The sequence below is a fragment of the Paroedura picta genome, chromosome 5 (assembly GCF_049243985.1).
Source record: "Paroedura picta isolate Pp20150507F chromosome 5, Ppicta_v3.0, whole genome shotgun sequence".
Classification (NCBI taxonomy): Eukaryota; Metazoa; Chordata; class Lepidosauria; order Squamata; family Gekkonidae; genus Paroedura; species Paroedura picta.
Window position 1 is genome coordinate 56,528,666 of NC_135373.1, and position 27,146 is coordinate 56,555,811.

The 27,146-nt window shown below is 43.1% G+C and overlaps 1 protein-coding gene across 2 annotated transcripts in view; it reads right to left on the minus strand.

Annotated features, from left to right (window-relative positions):
* The window catches only part of RELN (reelin), a 343,944-nt gene that overhangs the window by 188,675 nt on the left and 128,123 nt on the right, over positions 1-27,146 (minus strand). For both annotated transcript variants that reach the window (XM_077338100.1, XM_077338101.1), the window contains exons 4-7: positions 25,517-25,587; positions 18,476-18,508; positions 14,770-14,848; positions 3,630-3,726 (exon numbers count right to left, since the gene is read on the minus strand). In XM_077338100.1, the coding sequence (XP_077194215.1) occupies positions 3,630-3,726; positions 14,770-14,848; positions 18,476-18,508; positions 25,517-25,587 (280 nt within the window). The remainder of the gene's footprint in view (positions 1-3,629; positions 3,727-14,769; positions 14,849-18,475; positions 18,509-25,516; positions 25,588-27,146) is intronic.

Here is a 27,146-nt window from a genome sequence, read left to right on the forward strand (position 1 = left end):
GCTTCAGAAGCATCTTTCCTATTCAACGGAGAACAAAATCTGGCAGCAGCAGCCATCCTGACTATCTAGCCCAGATCTGTTTTCTTGACCACTTGAAGCTAAGGAAAGAGGCAGCAAATTCTGTAAGGACGTCTGCATGGCTCAGAGGAGAATATAGGATACAGGTGGCAAATTCCACCAAGACATCTCCTCATGTCAAGACTCCAGATTATGCTAACCTCCTAAATGGGATGAGGATAGAGAAGTAGTACATTTAATTTCTTTAAAAAATACATATCCTCCCTTTCAGTTCAACAAATTTTCAAGATAACTAAATATCCCTGCTGAAAACTGCTACATCTAGAGTTAACACAGGGGATCACAGACTCTGCTCACACATCATCAGACTTTGTTAGCCATGGACAAGAGAATACAAGTCAGTATCTTCCTGGGAGACTTCTTGGAATCCTATGTTCACTGCCTAGCATTCCAGAACAAGGGAAAAGGTGGGATATAAATGCTACAAAAACCAAACAGAATAATATATGGCAAAATGCTAATTTTGGAAAAACACCTGCCGGATTTTGCTAACACTGGACCAGCATTTTGCTATATCTGAGCCAGGAGGTAGAAGAGGGACCAATACCCAACACTATCACAATATGCAACTCTTGGCAGGGTATAAGTCTATAGGCTATAGTCGGGGCAAGGAGACAAAAAATCAGCACATATTAAACATTGAACAATTGGTCAGGATGAAAATTCCAACACTGTAGTGGTGCACAGTTTGGGAATTGTGAATTTACTCTTGCTGGCAGTGCCTCTCCAAGGTTTCTGGCAGAGGTCTTTCCCAGTGTTGTTATTCTTTAACAAGCAGTGTCAGGATTGAATCAAAGACTTCCTACAAGCAAACAATGAGCACTACCACTGCACTACCACTGGACACTGGACTGCCATCCTATCCACAAAGAATGGATGATAAGTTGTCATGAGTAAATATAATTTAATGTAAAGATAATTTAAGGCAACTAATTGTCTTAACAAGCATCCAATGAATACTATTGTACAAGTCCTATTTTGGAAAAGAGAACTTTTAATATATCAGTCCTTCCTTTCTCCATCAATAATATATCTCTATTAACATGGAAAACTTATTCATCCAGAATTATGTGACAGAAATAATTAACGGTCTGGCACTTTAGGAAAATTAAATCCTCTTTCAATAGTTGTGTCTTTAATTTTAATTATGCATAGTTAATGGATGGGTTAACAACTTTAATGCAGGAAGTTTCACAGCTGCCTAAGGTATGGCAGTGACTCATAAAATATTATTTCACTACAGGTAAATGAAAAGCAAGAACTTTGAGAATTCTCCAGACATTTTTAAAAAATCATATTCTTCTCTACTTTCAGTATTTCTGTTTCTATACACTTCTATGTCTTTGATCCTATGATAAAAGGCCCACAAATACACTTCCAGCACTGAGGAGAGCATCAGAGCAGCTGTTCTCAATGTTACAATAGCATCATTTGGTCATAGGAGGGGGTCACAAATTAGGATAGTGAGTACAATCAGAGAGTTGATTCACATATCGTACAAAGATAAGTTGAGTTATTTAAGAGGGGAGAAGCAATAACACAGAATGTTTTGAAATTTACTTGCTTTCACTCAGTACATTTATGGCATGCTTTACACATAATGGCAAACCAGGGTGGATAGGACAAGGGGATTCTCAAACTCAATATCCCCTTCCTTCTTTGTCTTGAACTCACACAAGGCTCCATGATTAAGGAGTTTCCATGTCTCAAAAAACCACAGTCTGTTATGTGTGAAAATGAAACAATGTTTGTACTCTTTTCTGGAGAAGCGCCATATACATTTTCTAAATAAACAAATGACGTTTGTGATTTGCACATAAAAGCAAATCAGAATATGGCATGAAAGCAGAAGCAATATTTCAATTACTCACCCTTCTTGCGACTCAACCCATCCTAATCATTCACATATTGTCTTTTTTCTTCTCAAAGGAAGTTGGATTTCCTAAGCATTTCATACAATGATTACATCTGAAATATGGTCTACAACTAGGAGACATTTAAGAAGCTGACCACTGGTAAGTTCAGGACAAACCAAAGGAAGTATAGAGTCTTGTTGCATAAGCTTTCATGAGCTAGACCCCACCTAGTCAGATGAAAATAGAACATATTTTCTAAGCAGACGTACATAAGAGCTACCAGGTTGAGGGGAGATATAAACAGCAAGGTCAAAAAATATAATTGTAACTGGATCAACATATTCCATGGACGAGAATAACCATCTCCATCATGCTCACTTGAGAGCTTCCTAAAGGCACCTCGCCAGTCACAAAGATACAGTGTTCTGGACCACATCATATTTGGTCAGATCTAGTATGGCTGTACAGTCTCTTGTGGCGCAGAGTGGTAAGGCAGCAGGCATGCAGTCTGAAGCTCTGCCCATGAGGCTGGGAGTTCAATCCCAGCAGCCGGCTAAAGGTTGTCTCAGCTTTCCACCATTCCGAGGTCAGTAAAATGAGTACCCAGCTTGCTGGGGGGTAAACGGTAATGACTGGGGAAGGCACTGACAAACCACCCCATATTGAGTCTGCCATGAAAATGCTAGAGGACGTCACCCCAAGAGTCAGACATGACCCGGTGCTTGCACGGGGAAACCTTTTCCTTTACCTAGTACGCTGTATCATATTCAAAGAATGCAAATCCACTCAGCCAACAGTGGGTTGCTAGCACATGTGGTTACCAAGTCTAAGGTGTGCTGTGGAGTTCTCCAAGAATTACAGCTCTAGACAATAAAGGATAGTTTCCCTGGAAAAAATGGCAGTTTCATCTTTGGAGAGGACTCTGATGGAGAGGCTGATTCTGTGAAGGCTCAAGGCAGGTTACAGTGGATGAGCGATAGGGTTGTCAGTGCCTTGCATAGTGCAGAGGGTTGGACTAGATGATCCATGAGGTACCTTCCAACTCTATGATATATATATCCATATATGGTCATGCTGACCCACCCACCACATCAATGATGGCCTGGAGGGGGTAGGAAGGAGCCTCAGGTGGGTATTTATGCTTCTCAATTATATTCTGCATGATTGCACCACTTTTGGGGTTTCTTGAAGCCTAAAAAATGTTTCAGGGGGTTTTTAACCATTAAAAAGTTGGAAAAAACTGGCTTAGGGGATGAAGCAAACAACAAAATGTAACAAGAATACACACGGCAGTCATTTCTAAAGGTATATAATTGAAAGAATGGCTTGGAATGGAAAAAGGAGTCAATTATTTTGGGGGGAAAGTACACTTATTTAATCATTCTGGAGGAAGCAACAATGCTAAGGAGAGAAAAGCAGAACCCCAAAGCTGGTAGATTAATAATGACAACTGAGACACCCAGGCTGATTCCACACAGGCAGAAAAAGTTGGGGAGGCATCAATATAGACACAGAATTAAACCCCATGTCCACATGATGTCGCCACCGTTCTGGCTCCCTTCAGGGGCTGCCATGGATCGGGCCCTCATTTGGCGCGTGCTAAGGGAACACAGGAGATTCCATTTTTGCATCCCAGAGAGGCTATAAATTCAAAATGTGAAATCCCTCAAATTAGTTGAATTACTAGTCACTTACCAATTCTCTTGGACCATAAGGCTCACAGAAAGTGACAGCATTGCCATGCATGATTACCCCACATTGGTCTCCAACATCACAATTACTGCATTCGAACCTGCAAGAAAACAGAATGTAGTCAAACAGCAAATCAGATAATAAAGACTTGTGTGTGGAAGAATTTGGGGACAATTTTGTTTATTTCATAAGTCTTACACGTGCCACTAAAATGCCTTTTTCCTTATATTTTAGAAAGGGAAGGAGCTAGACACTTTTTAGATGAAATAGAACCTGCTTAAACTATCATTATAACACTATATTGATACACTACTATTTTAGCACTGTTAAAAAAGATCAAAACCAAGGGAAGCAGAAGGAATAGTTTGATGATGACAATAGTCAAATAATAGAAAAGTGGGATGGAGGTGGGTAGGACAAAGACAAACCAATAGAAACATTATATTAGAGGAAAAAGCCCACTCAAAACTGGCTTCTAGAAAACAATCGGGGTAAAAATGGTTTCAAAAGGACCAGTGGAAAAATGGGGGGGGGGCAGCAGCAGCATAAACTAATAGCACGAAAATGTGTGTAAAAATTAGGGGATATACCAAAGTAATATGGGGCCAATATGCATGAAAAAGCCCATGCATGAAAGCCTTGTGTTTGTACTGAGCAGTCATCATGAACAAAAAAACTAAACTAAAATTATGACACTATCAAGCAAGATAAGAGGTGACAAAACAATTCTTAAAACTTTGTTTTAATCCTGCAAAACACTGAGAGCAAGCCTCGGGTCTACTGAGAAATAAGACTAATTGTTTTCAGGGCATCTTACTCTCAAGAAAGTATTTTTAAGACTATAGCTATTCTCTGCTACACCCTTGCAGTTCCTTTCCACTCTCTGTTTAAATCTATTATGAATCATCTATTACAACATTCCTAAATTGCCTGTGACAAAAATATTCCAAAGTAATGTACAGGAAAAAAAACATATAAAAGCAAATTAAAATCAATTTCCAAATCACTGAAGCAAAACAAATCCAAAAATGAACCAATCCATCAAAACCAGAAAAACCAACTGACTATTAAGTAAAAGCTCTTTGAAATAAGGCTGTCTTCTAGCCCTTCCTAACATGGTTAAAGAAGAAGCCTCAAAAAAGCATTTTTTTAAAATTAACAGCAAGATATATTCCCTGAGGACAGATAGATTTGCAGTATTTTGTTAATTGTTATTCTAATAGCAATTTGTTATTAAAACTCATTTTTTCTCAGTTCTGCTAGTATTTTGTTCTTTCATGTACATAGATTGCACAGTCCCTATTTAGAAAGCCCTACATTTTAAGGATTATTTCACATGAAGAGATCAGCAAGTATATTGTCTATTCTTGCAGCACCCCTCAAATGTGAGGACGATACATATTTTCAATTCACTTTAACTTGTATGAGAACATCATTGTTGGCTTCCTGCTACCTGGCCAACATGAGATCCATGTATTTATCTGCTTCATGAAGTCACATTGTGGATACCTGTAAAAAAAGTCACTTCTGCTCCTCCTCCAGATTTCCCTTCTAGCTTCTCAAGACCACCCCCCAGATCTATTCATTTTTGTTACTAGTAGTTTGCATTTCATTAGGCTTAGATCAAAATTGTAGTCACTGATCTGCCATATATGTATCTCTTATCTACACAAGCAACAAGCAGGCAGGCATTTTCAATCCATACCATGCAAAATAAAACGACCCTTGTAAATCTTAATGGGTACTTGGCCAGCTTTCCTCTCTAGCTGATTGATATTATACAGCTTCTGCCACACAGATCACCAATGCCTCAGACTTCTGAGAGGTGCTTTTATTAATTTGCAGATGGCTTCAAAAGATCTACTGTGGCTGAAGCAAATATGCTTTCTGCTCACTCCTTTCCCACCTGTCCTCATTTTTTCACTCTTGGCTTGTCACAATATCCACCAAGGGGCCAGTGAAAATGAAAGGATTAACTTGATCCCATGCAGGCACAAGTGATGGTACATTCAAGCAAATAACTTTTAAAAAAAGGCATCCAGCCTCTACTACCTTGTTATATGTTTTTCTCAAACTGGGAGAGAGCAGGGGATAGCCTTTCCTTCTTAAAAACTACCTGTTGATGAGCATGTCTAGTGCCAGATGCAGAAGTGCAACAGCCCTGTCCCCTGCTGAAGTAATTGCACAACAGTTGCTAGGTACCCAAACCACTGCAAAAACGCTCGATTGATTCATAAACAGGCACAAAGCCATTGCAACAGATGGGCTCCATGAGGACAGGCTGCCAAAAGACTACCCAGGCACATGAGATTGCAGATTTGCTATTATCAAAATTACTCTCAGCCGGAAACCTTGCTTTCCTGAACTCAAATGTTGGAATATTGTCTTGTGTGGAAAAAGTCAAAATAAAAAGTCTTGCTCAGTCCCAAGGGAATGGATCCAGGTTCTGTAAATTGGCTTGCTAATAGCCACTCTTTCTCGGTGTAAGAGAGATTCATTGTGCTATCTGCTCAATAGTTAAGAGTGGCCCATTTCCCAGTCCCTACAGAATCAAGTGCCAATATGTTTGATGATTGAAGTGCAGTTTTTCAGGTGTTGTTGCAAGAAGCTGGAAATTATTGAAAGAAACAATTAAGCAAAAGATGTGAATTTTTAAAATCCCCAACAAAATCAAGCTAACAACCATGAATGTGAAAGAACAAAACATAGCCTCCAAAACTAATCCATCTCAACTCATGAAGCAACTTCATTGTAAAGTTAAAAACACAACAATAAAATAAATTTTCAATCCGCAGCTATTGCTTCTAAGGAAGAATGCATTACACCACCCAGTCTAGACATCACCAGAACATGTGTGACTCTAGCATTTAAATTCTTGAGCACAGATGGTATCTCAGCCTTAGCTGTCAAAGCACACCATGAGGCGCTCCTGGACACAATTGTCATCTGGTTATCCAATTGCACTGTCAGAAATAGGTATGTGCACAAGAGAAAAATTTGGACTGTTTCAGATTCTGCTCAAGTCAATTCAGCTGAATCTGTAAGGATCTAAACCACCTTTCCCTGGCTCTGATTCACTGAATGCTAAAAGGTTGGAAAGCAGCCAGGTCTTTAAACTTTGTGGAAGGCAGGTGCAGAGTTTGCTCTGTTCCCTTCCTGATGCAAGCTGGCTTTCTGCTTGTGCGATGGCTGGTGGTTGGGAAAGAGTGTGCCTTTTAAATGCCTCCTCCTACTTTTTCAGGGAGCAAAAACCACTGCCTGATGGGGAGCATTTAAATGGCATGTAAAGCAGCTGATCTTTCATGATCAGTTGCTTTGCGCATCCTGTAAAAGTCTACTCCTTGTTTCCATAGGCAGCATTTTCCCCTGCCTGAGAATGCATTTATTTATTATATATTTATATACCCTCACCCCTGTGGTTTAGGGTGGTTTACAATTAAATTTCTTCATGGTACAGTACAAGGAACATCGCCATTGGGAACATATAACATTTGAAATGGAGGAATTTGTAACAATAAAATATTTAACACAACACTTAGAATTAGAACATAAGTCCACATCTCAGCGCTTATACATTGTTTGCTACCCTGCAGTTTCAATGTTTCCATCTAAGAGACATAGTTGTTGGTGGGAGGGGCCTCTGGGCTCTGGATTGGTGGAGTTGCTTCACTGGTCTGGTGGAAGAACTCCATTTTGCAGGCCCTACAGAATTGTTTTAACTCTGGCAGGGCCCTGATTTCTTCTGGGAGCTCCTTCCACCAGGTGTGGCCAGGACAGAAGAAGCCCTGGCCCTGGTCAACAGCTTATTAGTGTTTTCAGTGCATAATGCTATCTGGGGGGCACAGACAGAGAGGTGGTCCCTCAGATACTCAAGACCCAGACTGCGTATGGCCTTGAAGGTGCTTACCAGAATCACTTAAGCCTGATTCAGTGTTCAACTGGATACCAGTGCGGCTATTTGAGCTATGGACTGGATGTGAGCCCTTTAAAGCAGCAGTCCGCAAACTTTCCGTGGCTGTGGACCGCTGCCATGGGGTGGGGGGAGAGGGCAACCCGGGGCCCCGCACATGCGCTGCGGGGCTGCACATGCACGTTTGCGTCCGGCGGAGCCTCAATGCGCATGCAATCCGCAGCCCGGGGGTTGGGGACCATTACTCTAAAGTGTTCCCATGAGAACCCTAGCTGCTGCATTCTGCCCCAGTTGTAGCTTCCGGGTCAGGGATAAGGGTAGGCCCACATAGAGCAAGTTACAGAAATCCAGAGTAGAAGTGACCATCACCTGGAATACTGTAGCTAGGTGTTCTGGGGCCAGGTAGGGCGCTAGTTTAGCTTGATGCAGGTTGAATAACGCTAGCAGTGCTGCTCTTGTGATCTGTTCCTCTGTGGAAGGGAAGTTTCTGGCAGAGTATGCTACTAGTAGCCGCACCCCACTTATGTAGGGCAGTCATGCTTACTCACAAGGTCCAAGACAGCTCTGCTTGAGCCAACCCATCACTGCTTCCAGACATCCAGCTAATGAGGGTGCACCAAGAGATAATTGAGGAGAGCTGGGGCAGGGTGCACTTGTCACCTCCTGAAAGCTAGGGGAGAGTGAGTGCAGCTGGTAGGGATACATTTTGGGAGATTGAATGTCAGCTTGAGGGTCCCCAGCTGGGGCTGTCCAGTAGCCAACACGATAGAATTTAGCTCCTCCTGAAATGCCTTTACTGGAATCCTTTTGGCATCTCTCCCACATACACTGCACCTCAGGCACAGAGTAAGAGTGACAGATGGATGCTGGGGTTTGGCTCAGTTTCCTCTACCTGTTTCCTTCCTGCCCCTTCATAGCCAGACAGCCTCACATTCTGCACACTGAGAAGGCACCATGTACATCACAGGATCCTTCTTCCTTGTATATAGTCACATGGCAGTAGCCAGTCCCTTATCTCCATCATACTCTTGGCATGATCTGTCTTGCAAAAAGCCCACTACTTCCTTGGTCCCCTGCCTCTATTCTCTGTTCCCTGAGATGCATAGAGAAGCTTTTCTACCACAAGGATTGTCACCTGGTAAATGATAGCAGAAGAAATGGGGGAGGGGGGATCTCGGTTATCTCATGCCCCAGAGAAGAATATGATGGAGGGGGCATGATTGTTCAGACTCCATAGAAATCAGCAAGGGAACTTTTGACTAAAGAGAGTTAACACTACTGGCTTGTTCCTGCAGCTCAAGCTGCTATCAGATGCAAAGGAGTAGGAGCTAGTAAGACAAAAGCTGGCAACCCCTAGATTAGGATAAAACTAATTGCAGGGGATTGGGGGGGGGGGGATTTGGTGCTGGTGAATGGAAAGGGATGCATACAGGGTGGATTTGGGAGTGGGGGAAACAGAGAGAAGAAGTGAGGCAGGAAATTTAAAGCTGCAGTCCTCTTGTTCATCTTTACATGTAAGTAGGCCATTCAGTCACGCTTTGAGTAAATGACAGGATCCAGCTAACTGGAGCAAAGCCTAAGAATAGGGAGTGTGCTTCATTTAAAAATAAAATAAAAAATCTTACACTCTGGCTTGGAAAGGAGAATTGGTGCTCTTTCTTTCTGTTCTCTCCTGCTATCCTTTTCTTTCTGTTTAAGGAGCAGCAGCAGAAGGAAACGGAGGGAGAATTGGGGCCAGTTGGATTTCATTACCCAGGGTTTAGAGTTGCTTTCTAAAGTTAGTGCTGATGTGGGACTCTGATCACCTGCCAGGACTCATTTTTTGTTTCAGAAAAGAGATATTTTGGGAGAAAAAGAACTTGTTAAGAAACATACCCATGGTGACCATGAGTGCCAGTTGCAAAAATATATAATATATATATATCCCTGTTAGCTCTAATATTTTTTTCCTTTCAAGCCAGTGAGAAAGAAAAAGAGCCCACTGAATACTATGAGCTAGATTTTATCGCTTCTTGTTTAATATTGACATGTGCTAGGCGGTTGTTATTTGAGAGTGGGGGTTTTGCACCGTATTTTATTGCAATGTGCACTGTGCAAATAAGTTAAGTACAATCTGTTCCATAATAATCATTTTCAAATTTCCCTTAATGTTTCTTACTTAGTGAACAATTATGCTATTCATGGAAGGTAGCAGCAAGCCAATAATATTTAGTTTTGATGATCAGGGTTACGGAGAGGGGTGTTTGTGGAATTTCTGTCCAGGGACTTGTGGTGGTATTCAGCAGCACTGTTTATCTCTACTTGAGTCCTGAGAGCCTGAACCTCAGCAGCAATAATAGGATCCCTCTCTTCTGCATTGGAATGAGGCAACTGGGAGAAGCACTGACAGCTGCAAGGGCCTAATTGCACCCAGGCACCACCACTTGACAACTTTGCACCAGAGAAAATATGCAATACTGGTTCTTACTAAACTGATGCAAGTGGTTCTACTCGTTCAGCTGCCAAATATTCCTTTTCAGATTGACTACCACCATCCATTTCATGTTCTTTCCCTTAACTCTTCCTTTCCCTGCTGCTGAGCATAAAAATGCAAATACAAATATACATTTAGGGCACATTTTCTGTAAATATAGCATCAGGGACACAAGCATCAGTTATAGGTTAATCTGGATGACCTTATTAGGTCTTTTCTCTCTTTCTAATTTCTCAAATTCTATGCATATAAAGTGGCTTTGCTGCTCGGCTACTTCTCTTTACTAATCTGGTTTATGAAATACTGTGAAGAGCTCTGGTAGCTAGAACCTCTCTTTTTATCATCTTTCATCTCTTTTAGGATTATTTTCTTCATCAAACGATGAACAGCTTTGACTAAATCCTGATTCCGAGCCTTCATGTCCTCTTTGAAATGCATTACTTCAAAAATCAAATGACTCAGAATTGGTGCTTTTGGCGGGGGGGGGGGGCAAGATGGTATGCTGGCAGCACATAAGTCACATCATTAGGGCATCAAATAAGAAGCTGGACTTTCCAGATTACAAGGTTCATACCATTTTGACACCATTTGCTATTTAAATAGCAAATGTATCTGCAAATTGCCTAGGCAGCTTACTTCAAGTCTTCAACATCTCATATAAGATCATCACTTTAATTTTCTCATGGCACTATATTTCTCCTCTGCTGTCCTTTCAAAGAACCATAAGCAGTGAAGGAAGCAGTGAAGAAATCTCAGAGGCAAGAAAGAAAGGATTTTTACCACCCTGCCAGGAGTGTAGCTATACACAGTTTTCCAGTCAATACTAAAATGGCAAAAAGGGGTCTGTTTATATAAGGAAGTCAGTGTGAATCTCTGTAAAATTTTAGGTTGTTTTCATTGCCTTGCTCAAGGTATATGCATTACTGTTGCACTGTTTAATTTTTAATCCAGTTTTGTGGCACTATTGTGTATTTCTTACTGTTTTATTGCATGTATTACCATGTTTTTGGTGTGATGGTCTCCAGCTTGGAAACAAAACAGAAGGGAACTGAAAAAAACATACTGAAACTGACCATGATGTTTTTAGCTTTCTCCTGCATAGACTGAAAGCTGTCCTCAAAGCTTTAGAGAGACAGAATGTTTAGAGTTCAGTGCAAATGATGCCTTCTTTCTGGCCATAATTACTCAGCTGCTGATGATACCACTGAATCTACCTCCCTGATAAAATTGGATCCCCACTACAGATGACATCACATAATTTTATTGATAGTCAATGTCTAAATAATACACTTAACAACCCCTTATAATTTACATTAAAAGGGATCTTCAATGGGCCCAGCCAGCCTTTATTTTATTTTTTATTTTTTTGGATTTATTTCCCGGCAGGTAACAGACATCATTAACCCCATTAAAATTCCCATTAAAACTATAAAATCCCCAACATGGCGGAAGGAAAAGAATCCTATTCCCACCCCCACTACCGAAGCGGAAGAGGGAATGGAGAGGAGTGAAGGAAAACTTCCAATCCGGGGGGGGGGGGGGAAGCGATATGGGATTAATTCATTTTATAACATTATTAATGTATTTGGTTTGTTGTTGTTGTTGTTGTTGTTGTATCTGCATTGGGTGCCGAGAACTCACAGCAAGAGGGGAAATTCAATTCTCTTCCTGGGGTTTCCCTCAGCTTTTCAGAACCTTTAATTGTAGCGGGAGCAGATTACCACGGATTATTTGATCTGCATGGTAGCCAGCCATTGGTATCCAGATATAAAAATGCTGCAAAAGGGGTGCATTCCCCATTGCAAGAGTTCCTCAATTTCTTTTTTACCTTTTTTCAACAGCTCATTGTCCCGACCAACTGAAACTTCTTAAAACTGTAGATTCTAGTATAGGGGAATACATATAAAAACCAACCTGAATTCAAACATTTTATTATCTACTAGTATCAAAGCCCACTTTAAAAATGGACTCTGAAAAGCAGCATCAGTTGGGAGGGCTCCTGCAGAGAAGACCACTGCCTCCCCCCCCCCCCCGAGGGAGGGTGAGGGAAAGTGAAGGGTATCGCAGCAGGTGAACATCAGGACATGCTGCGGCAAAGCAGGCTGCTGCCTTCTCCCTCCCCCCATTCTCCAAGGAGACGGAGAGAGGGGAAGAGTACTGGCAGAAGTGCTGTGCAGCAAGGTTGGCTCCTCTTCTACCTGGCTAACTGCCGAAAGCGGCAACAAGCAGGAGGAGGAAGATATAAGATTCATGATTAGCCCTCAGTGCAAGAGTGCCCTCTTCCTATTGGGGGCATACTCCCAGTAAGAGCTTATTTTTGTTGCTGTTGTTGTTACATTTCTTACCCACAACTCTCAGCACGCCAGCTCATGGTAGGTTACAGCATTAAAAAAGCATAACAATAAAACCCAATTAAAACCAAAACAGAAAAATAGAAAAACCCAACAGGGCAGAAAAACAATCCTTCCCCATAACGGAATGCCTGCCACCGAGCGGCAGAAGGCTATGTTAACAACCAAGATGTTCAAAGGGTGGCATACTTCCTGGGGAGTGGGCCCAGACAGATTTTCCTTCTACATTGGCCTCAACCACAGACCTGGCGGAAGATCTCCATCTTACAAGCCCTGCAAAACGGTGACAGCTCCCGCAGAGCCCGCAGCTCTCCTAGGAGCTCATTTCACCAGGTAGGGGCCAGGTCTGAAAAGGCCCTGGCCCTAGACAAGGTCAAGCAAACTTCCCTGGGGCAAGGAATAACTAACAAGTTAGCACCCACCAAGCACAAAGACCTGCGGGGAGCATAGGGTGACAAACGGTCCATCAGAGACATGGGTCCCAGACCGTGAAGGACCTTAAAGGGCAAAACCAAAAACTTGACCTGGATCTGGGCCACAATGGGCAATCCATGCAGCTGCCTAAGCACAGGCTGGATATGGGCCCTCCAAGATGTTCCTGTTATGACACTAGCAGCATTCTGCACCAGCTGCCATTCCCAGGTCAGGGCAGACCCGTGTTGAGCGAGTTAAAGACGTCTATTCTGGAGGTGATCGTCATGTGGGTCACCATGGCCAGGTGCTCAGAGGACAGATAGGGTGCTAGTAGCCTTGCCTGATGAAGGTGGAAAAATGCCGGGTGGGCTACTTTCTTGACCTGTGCCTCCATGTTCAGCAAGGCACCCAAGGTCACTCCCAGGTTCCTGGCCTGGGGCACTGTGATCAGTTGCATCCTAGCCAGTATGGGCAAATGTGCTTCCTGTTCTGCCCCCTTCCTACCCAGCCATAGGACCTCCATTTTGGAGGGGTCGAGTTTCAGCAATCCAGCCACAGCTTCCAAACATCTGGCCAATGGTTCGGGGGGGGGGGATTCTGGATAGCTGTCCATGAGGAGATACAGCTGGGTGTCATTGGCATATTGATGACAGCCCAGCCCAAAGCATTGCATTGCAAAGCACCAAAACTGGATCCTCCCTAGCCTCCACCCTCATACATCTCGGGCTGAGACAGGGATTAGAAGAGTATCAAGTGCACCTGCGGCCACTGCCGTGTCTCCATGGCTGGGCCCCATATGGGTTTGCAGCACTCCCAGATCTTCTTTTGTCCAATCTCAGTTCCCTGTAATATCACTTCTGGCCCATAATGGTCAGGATCCTGGCCCCAGTCAGGGCTCCCCCCAATTGACACAACATCCCTCTGCATGCTCCCTGCAAGCGCAGGGGACACCAACACCCTAACCTCACAAACTAACCCTTCCTATCTACCAACTACACTAAACTCTCCCTAGCACTCCCAACCCTTCCACCACCTACTAAAGCTCCCTCCCTCCACACTCCCACCAGTTGGTAGATAATTCCCTGGGGGGGGGGCATGGTCAGATCCAGGGTCTCTCCAGATCCCTGCACTCCACCCCCACAGTCCTTACCTGAGGCTAGCCCTCCCCCAGTTGGCCCCCCTCCACTAATGGGGTAGGGCTTGTATTGTCCCCACAACACTCCAGAATTATCATGGGGATGGTTTTCCTATTAACAATCATCTATGCATTCAATTTAGGAAAGATGAATATAGAGAAATTTCACATTATATTTCTAATTTCAGTCCTTGTCTCTGTCAAGCACTTAAAAATCACATGAAATAATTATTGTATTCAATCAGATAATAGAAATTACAGTAAAAGCTTTGTTATCCAGCACCCAGTCTGCTGTGAAACAAGAGTAGAGTGAAGAGTAGCAGATTTCAGGTCCTAGCACTGCTGCTGAGTTTTACTCTGGAATTCTCTCCCCACAAAACAACAGACTTGATGGCTGAAAAAAGTTTTAAAATCTTCAGAAATTTCCAAAGAACATTCTATACAAGACAGGAGATGTCGTATAGGGTTATCTACCAATCCCAAATGGTGGATGAAAGATCACAAGGACCAGCTGGGTCTAAGAGTGGGGGTATATACGATAGATAGATAGATACTCCTTACACAATTTCAAAAATCATTTTGGGGTGTCTAGGAAACCCACAATGCCAGTCATGAAAAAATAACTCAAGGCAACTGGGAGGGAAGAGCATGCAGGCAAGTAGGGAGAGAGGCAGGCAACAATGTTGGGCATATGGGCAAAGGGGAAAAAATCAGGAAAGGTTGCAGACAGGGACAAAGAACCAGGCAATGTGGGTACAAAAAGAAAGGAAAAGCAAGAAGACTGGAGACATTATAAGAACAATCGCTTTCCAGCAGACTCTCCTTACATCAGAGGTATTGACTAGAAACTAGAAACTAACCACATAGCAGGATTCAGTCCTTGCTGCTGGTAAGAATCAAAGTCATCCCGTAGAATAACACTGTCACTGTGCATCTCAGCTGAAAAGGAAAGAAGGAAAAGAATTCCTATCATATACAGTCATACAATCGCTGTCTTCCCTTTCGCACTGCCATTCTTATACAGAGAAGATGTAGCTGAAAATACCTCCATTTTCTTCCATTTATTTAAATTTAATAAAATCAATTTCTCCAAGTATGCATTTTTCAATCTCTGCTTCTTCTCGACATTTGGAGGACTAACTGGTATGTACTATCAGGATTTTGTTAATCAGGACATGACCCAAAATACACCCATTTGTAAATTCTCTGAATCAAAATTATTGCCAGCATTTGAAAGTGGTCAAACACTTTTCAATCTGACTGTTATTCTAGCTAAATAGTTTCAGTTTCTGGTGCAGCAGAAGCAGGCAGCTCAGATTCTCAGCAGATACATGTCTGACAGGAACACATCCAAGAAAAATAGCAAAATGATCTTCTTACCAACAGGATTATCATAAATGGGTTTTTTGTGAATGGAATGTCAATCACTTCCTGTCAATCAATGCATCATCTTACCGGCTTTGTGAGTGCATTTAGGTTCTATATAAACATGGTTCTGCTTTTGCATGAAGATGAGCTACTTAATTCTCGGGGGCTCTGTAGATAAGAGGTATAGGTATAGCTTGTACACACTGGCAAACAGATATTGTCTCACTGAGGTAAAGGTAAAGGTATCCCCCGTGCAAGCACCAGGTCATGTCTGACCCTTGGGATGATGCCCTCTAGCATTTTCATGGCAGACTCAATACGGGGTGGTTTGCCAGTGCCTTCCCCAGTCATTATCGTTTACCCCCCAGCAAGCTGGGTACTCATTTTACCAACCTCAGAAGGACGGGAGGCTGAGTCAACCTTGAGCCGGCTGCTGGGATCGAACTCCCAGCCTCATGGGCAGAGCTTTCAGACTGCATGTCTGCTGCCTTACCACTCTGTGCCACAAGGGGCTCACTGAGGACAAAGGCTTAAAAATTGCCTTTGATTTTCCCTACAGACAGCTGTTCTACATCTTGTGGGACAAGAGGTAGACGTTGGCAGAGTTTCCATTGACAAATCTGTTTCAGCAGTGGCAAAATGAACAGAGACGATGACACCACCCTTTGAATAATGATGACGTGAGGGGAAGGAGGCACAGCAATTCAATGAGTTTTTTAGCTTCAAAAATCTCCCCACAGCAGGCCTGCATACATGCAGTACCCATGTGGTTCCCATGTGGCTCAGGTACCACAACACATAATATGGAAGAGACAGCTTCCCCTCCCCCCATGATATGCCTTCCTTGTTCTAAAGGTGACAGAGGCAAATACATTGATTGAACTTGCTAGCAGACATGCTGAACTGCAGAAACCAGTGAAAAATAAGAAGAGTTGGTTCTTACATGCCGCTTTTCTCTACCCGAAGGAGTCTCAGTGCGGCTTACAGTCACCTTCTCTTTCCTTTCCCCACAACAGACACCCTGTGAGGTAGGTGAGGCTGAGAGAGCCCAGATATCACTGCTCAGTCAGAACAGCTTTATCAGTGCTGTGGCAAGCCCAAGGTCACCCAGCTGGCTGCATGTGGGGAAGCGGGGAATCAAACGTGGCTGGCCAGAGATTAGAAGTCTGCTCTCCTAACCAAACACCAAACTGGCTGTCACCAAGAGGCAGAGGCCCAGGGAGTGAAGTAAAGTTTGAGAGGATTTTGTTCCCATTCACCATGCACTCAAATATTATTTTATAGACAATCCCCATTCTTGTTTTAGGATCCTGGGAAAAGAGGAAAAACTCATTTGCCCATTCAGTGATACTTATTTTTGATACTATATTTTTTAAATGCCTAGACTGGAGACATTTTCTTTATATCACCGAAATTTTGGAAAGGGCTGGAGAACAGAAATCTGTTCATTGCTGAAGCCAAAAGAAATTACCGTATATACTCGCATATAAGTTTTTCAACCGTTTTTTAAAGCTGAAAAAGTCCCCCTCAGCTTATATATGGATATATAAAAAAGGTACCAGACAAGAAAGAAGTGTGGGGGTGGGAGGCAAGTGTATTTAACTGAAGAAGCAGATGCAAGAAGAAGCAGAGACACAGCAAGCCCGGAAGGGACAGTGGGAGGGGAGGGAAGAGCAGTCTCTGACTTCCCCCCTTCACTGCCTTAACGAGGCTAGTACGAGGCTAGCACGTGCTGCTGCTGCAGGAAGCTCTGAAGCCTCTGTCTCAGAGGGAGAGCAGAAGGAGGAAATGCCCCTAGAGGAACAGAACACCCGGCTAAGAAGAAGGGAATGGGATAAGAAGAAGGATTGGATATAAAAAGGCACAAAGGATCAGAGGGAAAGAGGGAGGAGGAGGATGGGAAGAAAATGGGGCGGAGATCCTGCCCAAAAGGGAAGGGGATGGGGAAAAGCCACTATCCAAACACCAGCCTTGATTTATGTGCGAGTCAAATTAGGTGCCTTGGCTTATATGTGGGTATATACAGTATGTAAAATTTGTTTCTTATATCCTTAATTACAACAACAAAGAACCAGACTCAAGTTTTTAAAATAATATAAAACCTGATTCCAAACCTGTGTTTTTGCACACCCCTCAAAACAAGTGATTCCTCTTGAAATGTCAAGCTCAGTCAGTTTCACCTGTGTTCACTCAACTCTCTACCAGTTACTCCATCTGCATGGCCCAAGACTTGTATTCTTGTAAAAGAATGCATCTGATGACCTAATACTTGGGATGTGCAAATAGTTTTCACAGTCAGAGTAGTTCAGCAGTGGAATAGGCTGCCTAAGGAAGTGGTGAGCTTCCCCTCACTGGCAGTCTTCAAGCAAAGGTTGGATCACACTTTTCTTGGATGCTTTGGCCTGATCCTGCGTTGAGCAGGGGGTTGGACTAGATGGCTTGTATGGCCCCTTCCAACTCTATGATTCTATGATTCTATGAAATATGGTCCTCTGCTCCTCCAAATAATGATATGGTTTATGGCACAGTTGCCATTACACACCAATAGAACAGCACATTTGATTTAATCCCTAATTTCTGCCTGGGGTTAATGTGACCAAAAATGATCTCAAATGCATAAAACATTTCTGAGATGACACAGAGTGACATTTGTTAAGCTATTCTACAAGGTACTTTTTCTATGGATTTTAGGGATATAAAAACAGAATGGGAAATATTATGAGTTTCAGTCAAATCAGGGATTCAAGTAAAAATACAACATTTTTCTTTTTCTTGTTATACTCACCAGAGGACAAGAGACCTGAAAGGGCCGTTTATGCACTGGAGGTTTAATGCCAGGCTGCAGGCTGGAGTTTTAGTTGTGGCAGGTAGCCCCACCTCTTCCTGCACCCAAAAAGGGGAGCATTTGGCCTGGTGCACCTCATCTGCCCCTGATTTTTGCTCCTGCATGGGAGATGGGGCAGTGAAGTTCCCAGTGCATAAACGGTCAAGGTTATGCATTTAGGATGTAACAGTTTCTGATAAATCACTGAATGGCCATTTAAAAGCAGTAATTAAATATATTCAATTATCTTTGAAGAGTGACATCTGAATTTTCTTCAAGCAACAATTTCAACATTATAACAAGGCAAAAATTTGAGATTTAATAAGATAAAATGTCAAGTGTAATAGACAAAACAATACGGCAATTTTACTGACCTAAAAGAGGATGCAAAGGGGCTTCTGTTGGCGCTAAGAAAAAGAAAAGATTGCAGTGAGGTGGAAGCTAAACGTGATATTAACATTTTTATTTATGCATTTGTAATATGTTTTCATACATGTAAAACAAATATTTACATTTTTGTATCATTCTTAGGGTTACTAGAGTCACGTACAGGCAGTTGGTACGAATGCAATGGATGAATGGAAAATTCATCCATTATGAATACATAAAATTACTCATACTGTTATCTTTATATTTTATTTTACTTCATTTATACTACACATTTTTCACATCAAAATGGCTTACCTCATTCTCCCTTCCTCAATTTTATCTTCACAACAGTCCTGCAGGGTAGGTCAGACTGAGAGGAACTGCCCCTACGTTACCCAGCAAAGCTGCCATGGTAGAGACAGGAAGCAAAGCTGGATCTCCCAAATCCTATTCCAACACTCACTATACCACACTGGTGCCAGTTTTCCATTCCATTGGCCTTAGAGGGTCCTGAAGTGCATCAGAGATTTGGCCACTACAGCTACCATGATGGCAAAGCTGCCAGAACCCCTAGTGGAAGACCCCTGACAGCCTACTCAATTGATGCTTAATACACTTACATGAGGGGCAAGCACTGTTGGGTAGATGCCAGGGCCTTCAAGGGACTAAGGCTGCCAGCTCCAGGTTGGGAAATACCTGGAGATTTTGGGGGTGGAGCCTGAGGAGGGCAGGATTTGGGAAGAGGAGTTGTTTCAGTTAGGGATAATGCCATGAAATCCACCTTCCAAAACAGCCATTTTCTCCTGTTGAATTTATCCCTGCCACCTGGAAATCAGTTATAATCCTGGGAGATCTCCAGCCACCACCTGGAGGTTGGCAACCCTACAAGGAAACTTCACCTAGTCCACTCAACAAAATCTATAACTCAATATAACCTGCACTTTAGGATGCTTTAGGATGCTTTGGGCTTTAGGATGCTTTGGGCTTTTGCTATCCAAAACATAATATTTCGCACCATGCAGCAGCATCCCTAAAAGGAATTTCCACACCCAATATGCCTGCAAACTTATTGCTGGCTCACTGGCAATGGGGAGACTTCTGTGTAAGCAGAGGTACTCTTTGCCTGAGTCATGCCAAGTGTGAGAAGACTGCAGAAGCAGGACAATGCTTTGCTTCTATCTGCTGGGAGAGACCATTTGTATGAGCCTGTGTGTGTGTGGGGGGGGGAGAGAATGTAGATTTCAGGCTTATCTAATTTCCAAGCGTGGTACATAACACCTTCAGAGGTGAGGGAACAGTGTGTTCATCCTTTAACAAGCAGAACGGAAGCCATACTATTTGTGGATATAGAGCCTTCTCACTCTCCATTCCCTTTACCTGGTGTGTTCGGCTGCGGAGAAAGAAGATTTTTATATTTGCTCTTTCCAGGTAAAAGTAGGCATGGGCTTGTTCCAAAAATTCCAGTCATTTGTGTACAAAGTAATGCAAGACAGAGTCTTTTGAGTTATTACAAAATTGGAGAGTGCAAGTAAGGAAAGTCCTCTCACCTGCTGCTGCTCACCCATTTCATTTTATGGGATACACTTTTTGCTGAAGTATGTTTTTATTCTTCTACAGCAATCTGAAACTGGGATTTTTAATTACCTCTAGAATGGGAAGTCTGGGAGGTATCACATGGGGAAGACGTACAATCTTGTGAATATTGTTCGAAATAACTGGCAGACAAAAAGTTACAGATATTGTGTTTCTATTGAGGTAAATGTCATCCAAATACAACAATTCAAGTTACGAGCAGGGTCCCCATGTATCTATTCAGAGTGGGCCCTTACCAGACTCTAGCTCCAATTTACTGCCCTAAAGGAACTGGGGATTGACAGAGCCACATATGTTCTAGGGCTTTATCATAGTCTCTAGGTAAAGTGTCATATCACAGTCTTCCCCAAAGTTCACTCTTCCCAATCACTGCCCACCCACCCCATCAATATCCCAGCATAGTCGAGGCAATATCGGGAACCCTACTTGCATGTCTCTGATGGGGTTAACTTCCAGCTGAGGAACAATATGGGTTGTTCTCCCCCTTGAAACTCCTGTGACAATATGGCCCCCAGTCCAGTCTCAGAGATGTCTTTGTGGACAATGAAAGGCTTTTGAAAATTTGGATTTTTGTAGAAGTGCTCCCTTGGACAGACTTATCCAGATGTTGTCAAAGGTCGTTTCCCTCTCCAGAGTCCATTAGATTTTGTTTGGCTGCATCTTCTGCTGTGATCCAGCCTGGGTAGAAAAATGAGAGGGAAATCCCTTCTATCCAGGGATCCAGCCTGGGTAGAAAAATGAGGGATGAACCTCTGGTAGTATCCTAGAAATCCTAGAAACTGCCCCAATTGTTTTTTAGTGTTAGACCAGGTCTTAACTTAATTTTCATGCGTGATACATTAGGCATCTGTCAACTGTTCACAACAGTGTACAACCCCCAAACAGATGAACTGACAGAACGGTTGAATCAGATTCTGATTCATATGCCTCACATATGAGAAACCAGGAAAACGGGCCCTTTACGTGAATCCGATCCTGTTCGCAATACGAGAAACACCCCAAGGTGTATGGTCATTTAATATCTCTCAGGGTAGGCCTACCTGTGCAAATATCCTCATTAAAGCTCTTGCCAACCCTTTGCTCTTCATAGATCTCATAGGTATTGCTTCAGGATTTTGAGTAGCATAGTTGACTACAATTAAGAGATATCTCACTCCTCAAGGGGTCCTTGGCAATGGCCTTTCAAAATCCATGGCTATTTGTTTGAACAGGCCTTCAATACCTGGCATGGGATGTAATGGTGCCTGTGCCAGGACCCATTCCCCTGTGCAGTGGCACATCTCACATGACCTGCAGTGTTCTTTTATTTCATGGGATACATTGGGCCAAAAAAACCCTCTGCATGATACAGTGTAGGGTTGCTTTCTCCCCTTGATATCTGGGTCACTGGTATTAGTGAGCCATTTCTAATACCTCTCTTCTATATACCTGGGGAATTAGAAGTTGTTGTACCAATATTCCCTAATCTTTCTGAACCCTAAACCAGAGGCCCCCATCCTTTATTAACTGAGGCCAACACTTACTCCTCCAAAAGTCCTCCACTCCTCCTTTTTCATGGCCACTCTCTGAAGCATGTCAGCAAGGGACTCATCATGGAACTTTTCCATGTACCCATGGCAACAAGTTATGGCAACCCATCTATGAAGGGGATGTCTGGACTCCACTTATCTTCTCGAACCATGGATATGGAGCTAACACTGTCAACCAATGCTCTCAGCTTCCTACCTTCTATCCAGATGTGTAACAAGCACACCTTCTTGGGGCTGGGCTGCAGCACATCCCTCCCCATATCACATTCCATCAAGGGGCAATGTTTTTAAAAATGCCTCCACTAGCCTCAAGTGAAACAAGGTCCCCTTTCTAATGGTTCCTAAGGTTGTCCGTCAGGCCTGACTTCGATGGGGACTCTTGTCTGGGGGTTGGGCTTGGGTTTGCTCTTATTAGTCACTATGGATTGCAGCTTCCAATTCGCTGGCATTTGGGCCCTCCCTAGCCTCATCCAACTTGCATTTGCTCCAGGTGTACTGGGCCCTCCTCCTCTCCTGCCCATAATTGGATGAGTCAGATTACTGCCCTCTTTCCCAACCTCCCATTGTTCCATCATCAAATATGCCTCCAAGAGCTCCAATGCCTATAAGAAGGATATTGGTTTCTGGCATACTATCCAGTGTCAGTTCCATTCAGGGAGAATCTGAAAGAGCTGCTCCATGATCACCTTTTCTACAATCGTTTTCTCCTTACTGTGCTGGGTTGCAACTACTGGGTGACAGCATCTTTGCGCTGATTGACTATCACCTGGGGGTGTATCCCAGGTTAGAGGGTCAAGGCTCGGAACTTCTCCTAATACATTTCTGGCAATATCTCCAATCTGTCAAATATTGCTTTCTTTAAACTGTTTCAGTTGGCTGACTCATCTTTCAGCAGGTCCTTCAGTGCAGCCTGAGCTTCCCCTGTAAGATAGGAGCCTATTATAAAGGACCACTGTTCCCTAGGCCACTTAGCCACCTATGCTATCCATTCAAAAGTGTCCAAGTATGTTTCAATGTTGTCCTCTGGGTTCAACTTCGCCAGGGATGGCCATGGCACCCACCCTATAGGTGCCATTGTGCTAACTCCACCAATCATTCCCTGTCCCCCTTGCAGTCCTTCAATCAACCTCCTGAGGATTTCAATCATCCTTTACTGCAATCATCCTTTCTTGCAGTCTCCCTCCATACTGGGGACTGATTTTCAATCTGCCATTGCCCGAATTGGGCAAAGTCCATCCTGGACCCCTCAGACATGGTCTGTTCTACCACTGCTCTGGCTCTACCACCATGTGATCCTACCCCCTCGATTTCCACAAGTAAGTTCCCCTCCCCCCAGGTACTATCGTTTTTATTGGTGGTTTGTTTTTGTCTTCCTCCATCTTCATGTTACAACCCGCTTTCCCACTACCTCTCAGTTGTCTCCCCCCCATACTTCCCATGTAGACTTTCAGAGGCTCTACCACCATGTGATCCTACCCTATCGATTTCCACAGGTATGTCCCCCTCCCCCATGTTGTTGTTGCCCTGGGCTGTTTCTCCCATCCCTTTTATTCTCCCCTTGATAGTACCCCTTTTTCCTCACTGTCTTTTCCTCCCCATTTGTTGTTGTTGGCCACCCCAAGGTCCGTTGCTGGGGCAGGGTACTGTTGTTCTGCAGCCTTCTCCATTTCTTTCTTTGGAGCGCTGCCTTTCAGCCATGGAGGCATCTCCTTTGCTTGGTTGCCACCACCATGCTGCAACCCCACCCACAGTCCAGGAACAGGAGCGACTTGTGGCCACGGGTCTCAAGTGTCCAACTGCTCTGGCTTCTCCTCCGCCTGGTCACCTCCCTTTTGTGTTCAGGCCCAAAGACCAGGGATGGGATAGACTCATGGATGTGAGTCTCCAAGGTCCATTCCCATCCCAGGTCTTTAGGGTTGCGAACATTCAGGTGGGGCCCGGAGTTCACTTGGAATTACAAGTTATCACCAGACTACACAGATAAGTTCCCCTGGAGAAAATGGCTACTTTGGAGGGTAGACTCTACGGCATTATACCCTGCTAACAGCCCTTCTGTCCACAATCTCTATCATCCCCAGTCTCCACTTTTAAATCTCAAGCAATTTACCAACTTTGAGTTGGCAGCCCTAGATGAGAGAAACTTTTACAGATTTTTTTCTTTTGAAGTCAGGTTTCATCACAATAAGAAACGTATGTTGGAAGCAGCAAAAGAATAATTGTCCATATATGTATTAATGTTACATTTTGATTTAGAAATGAATTATTTGTAAGGTTAAGCAAGTATTAAATGCCTACAAAAAGCAGTTCTTAACTTTTTGCCCATAAAACTTTAATGTTAAGGTCACATCATTTCCCCAAATTTTACAGCATCCAAAAAAGATTTGCCTCAGGTAACTATGAACTAATTTTAAATTCCAATCTTTCATCTAAGTGTGAGAAATTATACCAGAAATGCGAAGCAACTATTAAATCAGAGATGAGCATACTTTCGTATCCCCTGGAACAATTTCTCTATTATACTTTATTGTATGAGGGCATAGTTTTGACCTTCACATATTACAATTTGGGCCTGAAAATGTCACATACATAGTAATGACTTATAAAACTGAACATAGCATTTTTCAAAGTGGTTTTTTTTACCACTATGAAATATTATAGGCATGTTTAGAGACAAATGTAAGCACCTATAGATTCCAATGTAAGAGGAAGTTCTCCCTTTCAAACCTACGGGACTCAGAGGTCCCTAAAAGGCTTCAATGTAGATTGGATAACATTGTTAATGTGTAGAATTTTGAAACCAATGATGTTGGTTTAAAAAATATATACTCGTCACAGCTCTGCATCTGAGCATCATAGAGTTTAGTGCAGTGGTTCTCAACCTTCCTAATGCCGCAACTCTTTAATACCGTTCCTGATGTTGTGGAGACCTGCAACCATAACATTATGTAAATGTTCTTTCACAGAAATTAAACCAAAACTGACCAATGGTGTGAAAATCCATTGTTCATGACTGCATATAAATAGTTTTTTCTCAGTTCAGTTCTGCCCCTTGGCCCACCATGCCGATCTTGCTCTTTTTTGCTACTCCAGACAGATGAACATTCTATCTTGATCTACCCTGCAAGGCTGTGTGGATGCTGCCCCCTCCGGCCAAGATGCTTGCCCTGCCACGACCCCTGTGAAAGGGTCATTCAACCCCCAAAGGGGTCCCGACCCCTACGTTGAGAACCACTGGCTTAGTGGGTCATATAGACCTTTTTAAACATTCTACAAGTGTGTGTAAGAGAAAAGGGAAGGGGGATTGTATACTGTTGTTATTGTTCCCAGGTGTAGCCTTAGAGATTTAGGGTCCTTGTGCAAAAGCTCAATATAAGGCCTTAGTTCCTGGGACTCCATGAAACCTCCCCCTGCTTTCCCCCACTAGAATCAAGCAAGGGGTAGCATTCACCTCACATGCAGTGGGTGGAAGCTACCACTAGAACCTTGAGCTCTGGGTGGGGTTCAGTGCATGTAGGTGCAGAAGGGGAAGCCTGAACTTTCCCCCCTTTTCTCCCCTCTGCCAAGGTTGGGTGGGGCAGAGCCACTCTCCCCCAGCACGAAGCCTGTAGTAAGTGCCCCAATTTCCCATTGGCCATGAACACCCCATGGTTTCTGCTGATCTCCTCATGCTCTCAAATGTGTGAAAGATGTAGATTTGGGGAACCGAACAACATAAAATGATAGATCTGTCATATTTCAGACAACAAGGCGGAACTCTCCCAAGGCTTCAACAAAAACTGACTACACAACACAGCAATATATGGTCAGCTGCTTAGATGCTCAAACCACCATATATATATATATATTTGCGCAAATGGACTTTGCACTATATATATATATAAATGGACTTAGGAGATTAATATTCTCAGTGAAAACAACGCTTACCCCCTTGTTCACATAACTGCTGGGCTAAGGCGTCCTTGAATATAACTTGGCCCCTGTGAGTAGCTGTTGCCCTGAAAAGAGAAAAAGATAATGGATAAACAAACAAGGCACACAGATCATTTAAAGAACAAAATAATCACAGGAAAACATTGATTTTAGAAATCCTATACAAAGTGGATTGTGTTGCATTATGAAGATTGTGTGTCAAAGCTTATTGCCTGGAGAAGTTTCCAAGAAATGAACGTATATTGGGCTGGGACACACTGTCAGCCTGTCTGATGATAGTGAGACACCTAGGCCTCCTGCTCCATAGTCAAGAAGAAAGAGTGAGACCAAAAGCCTCAGCCAATCAGCACTGAGACAGGAAGTGAGACCACAAGCCTCAGCCAATCCACACTGAGACAGGAAGTGAGACCACATGCCTCAGCCAATCCACACTGAGACAGGAAGTGAGACCACAAGCCTCAGCCAATCCACACTGAGACAGGAAGTGAGACCACATGCCTCAGCCAATCCACACTGAGGCAGGAGTGATGGTCTAAAATCAGTTCAAGAAATACAATCCCAAGATCCCTCTGCAGGTTGCAAATCTATGCATATTTTCCTAGGAGTCAACTCCATGAAACAAAATGGGCCAATCTTCTGAAAAGACCTGCTTAGGACTGCTCTCAAAAGCATCTGGTTCACTCGAGAAGCAGCATGGTCCAAGATCTGCATATTATTTCTACCATAGTAGGCCCGTTTTGAATTGTGCTATCTCTGACAACTGCACAGTGTGCCTACGTGGCAAATGATCTGACCATTAAAATATATATTCGCCAAGTATTTTGACCTCTGACCTTTACCACATTTTGAAGATGTATTAAAAATATCGCTTCATCAAAAATTTGTGATTGCTGATTTTGAATCCTTTTTTCTTTTACGAAAAGCACGGCATAACAGTACTTTTCTCTGTAGCTGTGAACCAGTGAAGTATAGTGAAACTCTGGGATTTCTTGGCAGTTCTGGAAGGGTTTCCTGAATGGGTGGGAGTTAATTAATTTTTTTATATATCGTTTACATTTCTTAAACATTTGTTAAGTAATATGACCATATATGGTCATGTCAACCTGCCCCCCCCCATTCCCAAAATGGCCAATGCTGGGCCTGGAGGGGGTAAGAAGTAGAGGGGTCCCGGGTGGGCATGTTTCTATGCTTCTCAACCATATTCTGCACAACTGCACCAATTTCTCAAAGCCTAAAGAATGTTCCACGGGTTTCTCAATAGTAAGAGATTGAGAAAGGCTGAGTTAGAGAATGGGACTAGGATCTGGAAGACTTGCTCAGCCATGGGGTTTACTGGGCATTCTTGGGCCATTTGCACACTCTCAGCTAGGGTTGCTTTTATGCTAAAGTGGGAAAGAAAAATCTATGTATGCCATGCTCAGCTCCGTACAGAAAGAGTGAGATAAAAATATACTAGAGGCATCTGTCTTATGGTGTACTTAAGGCCTAAGATACCACTGTCTCATTTCTTCACCAGTGCCTGCTGTATCATTTTGGAGTTAATGCTAATAGGAAGTACCAATGAAAAGGGCACTTGCAAGTGTTTGCATAATGGAAACTGAAGACTGCCCCTCTCACTCAAAAG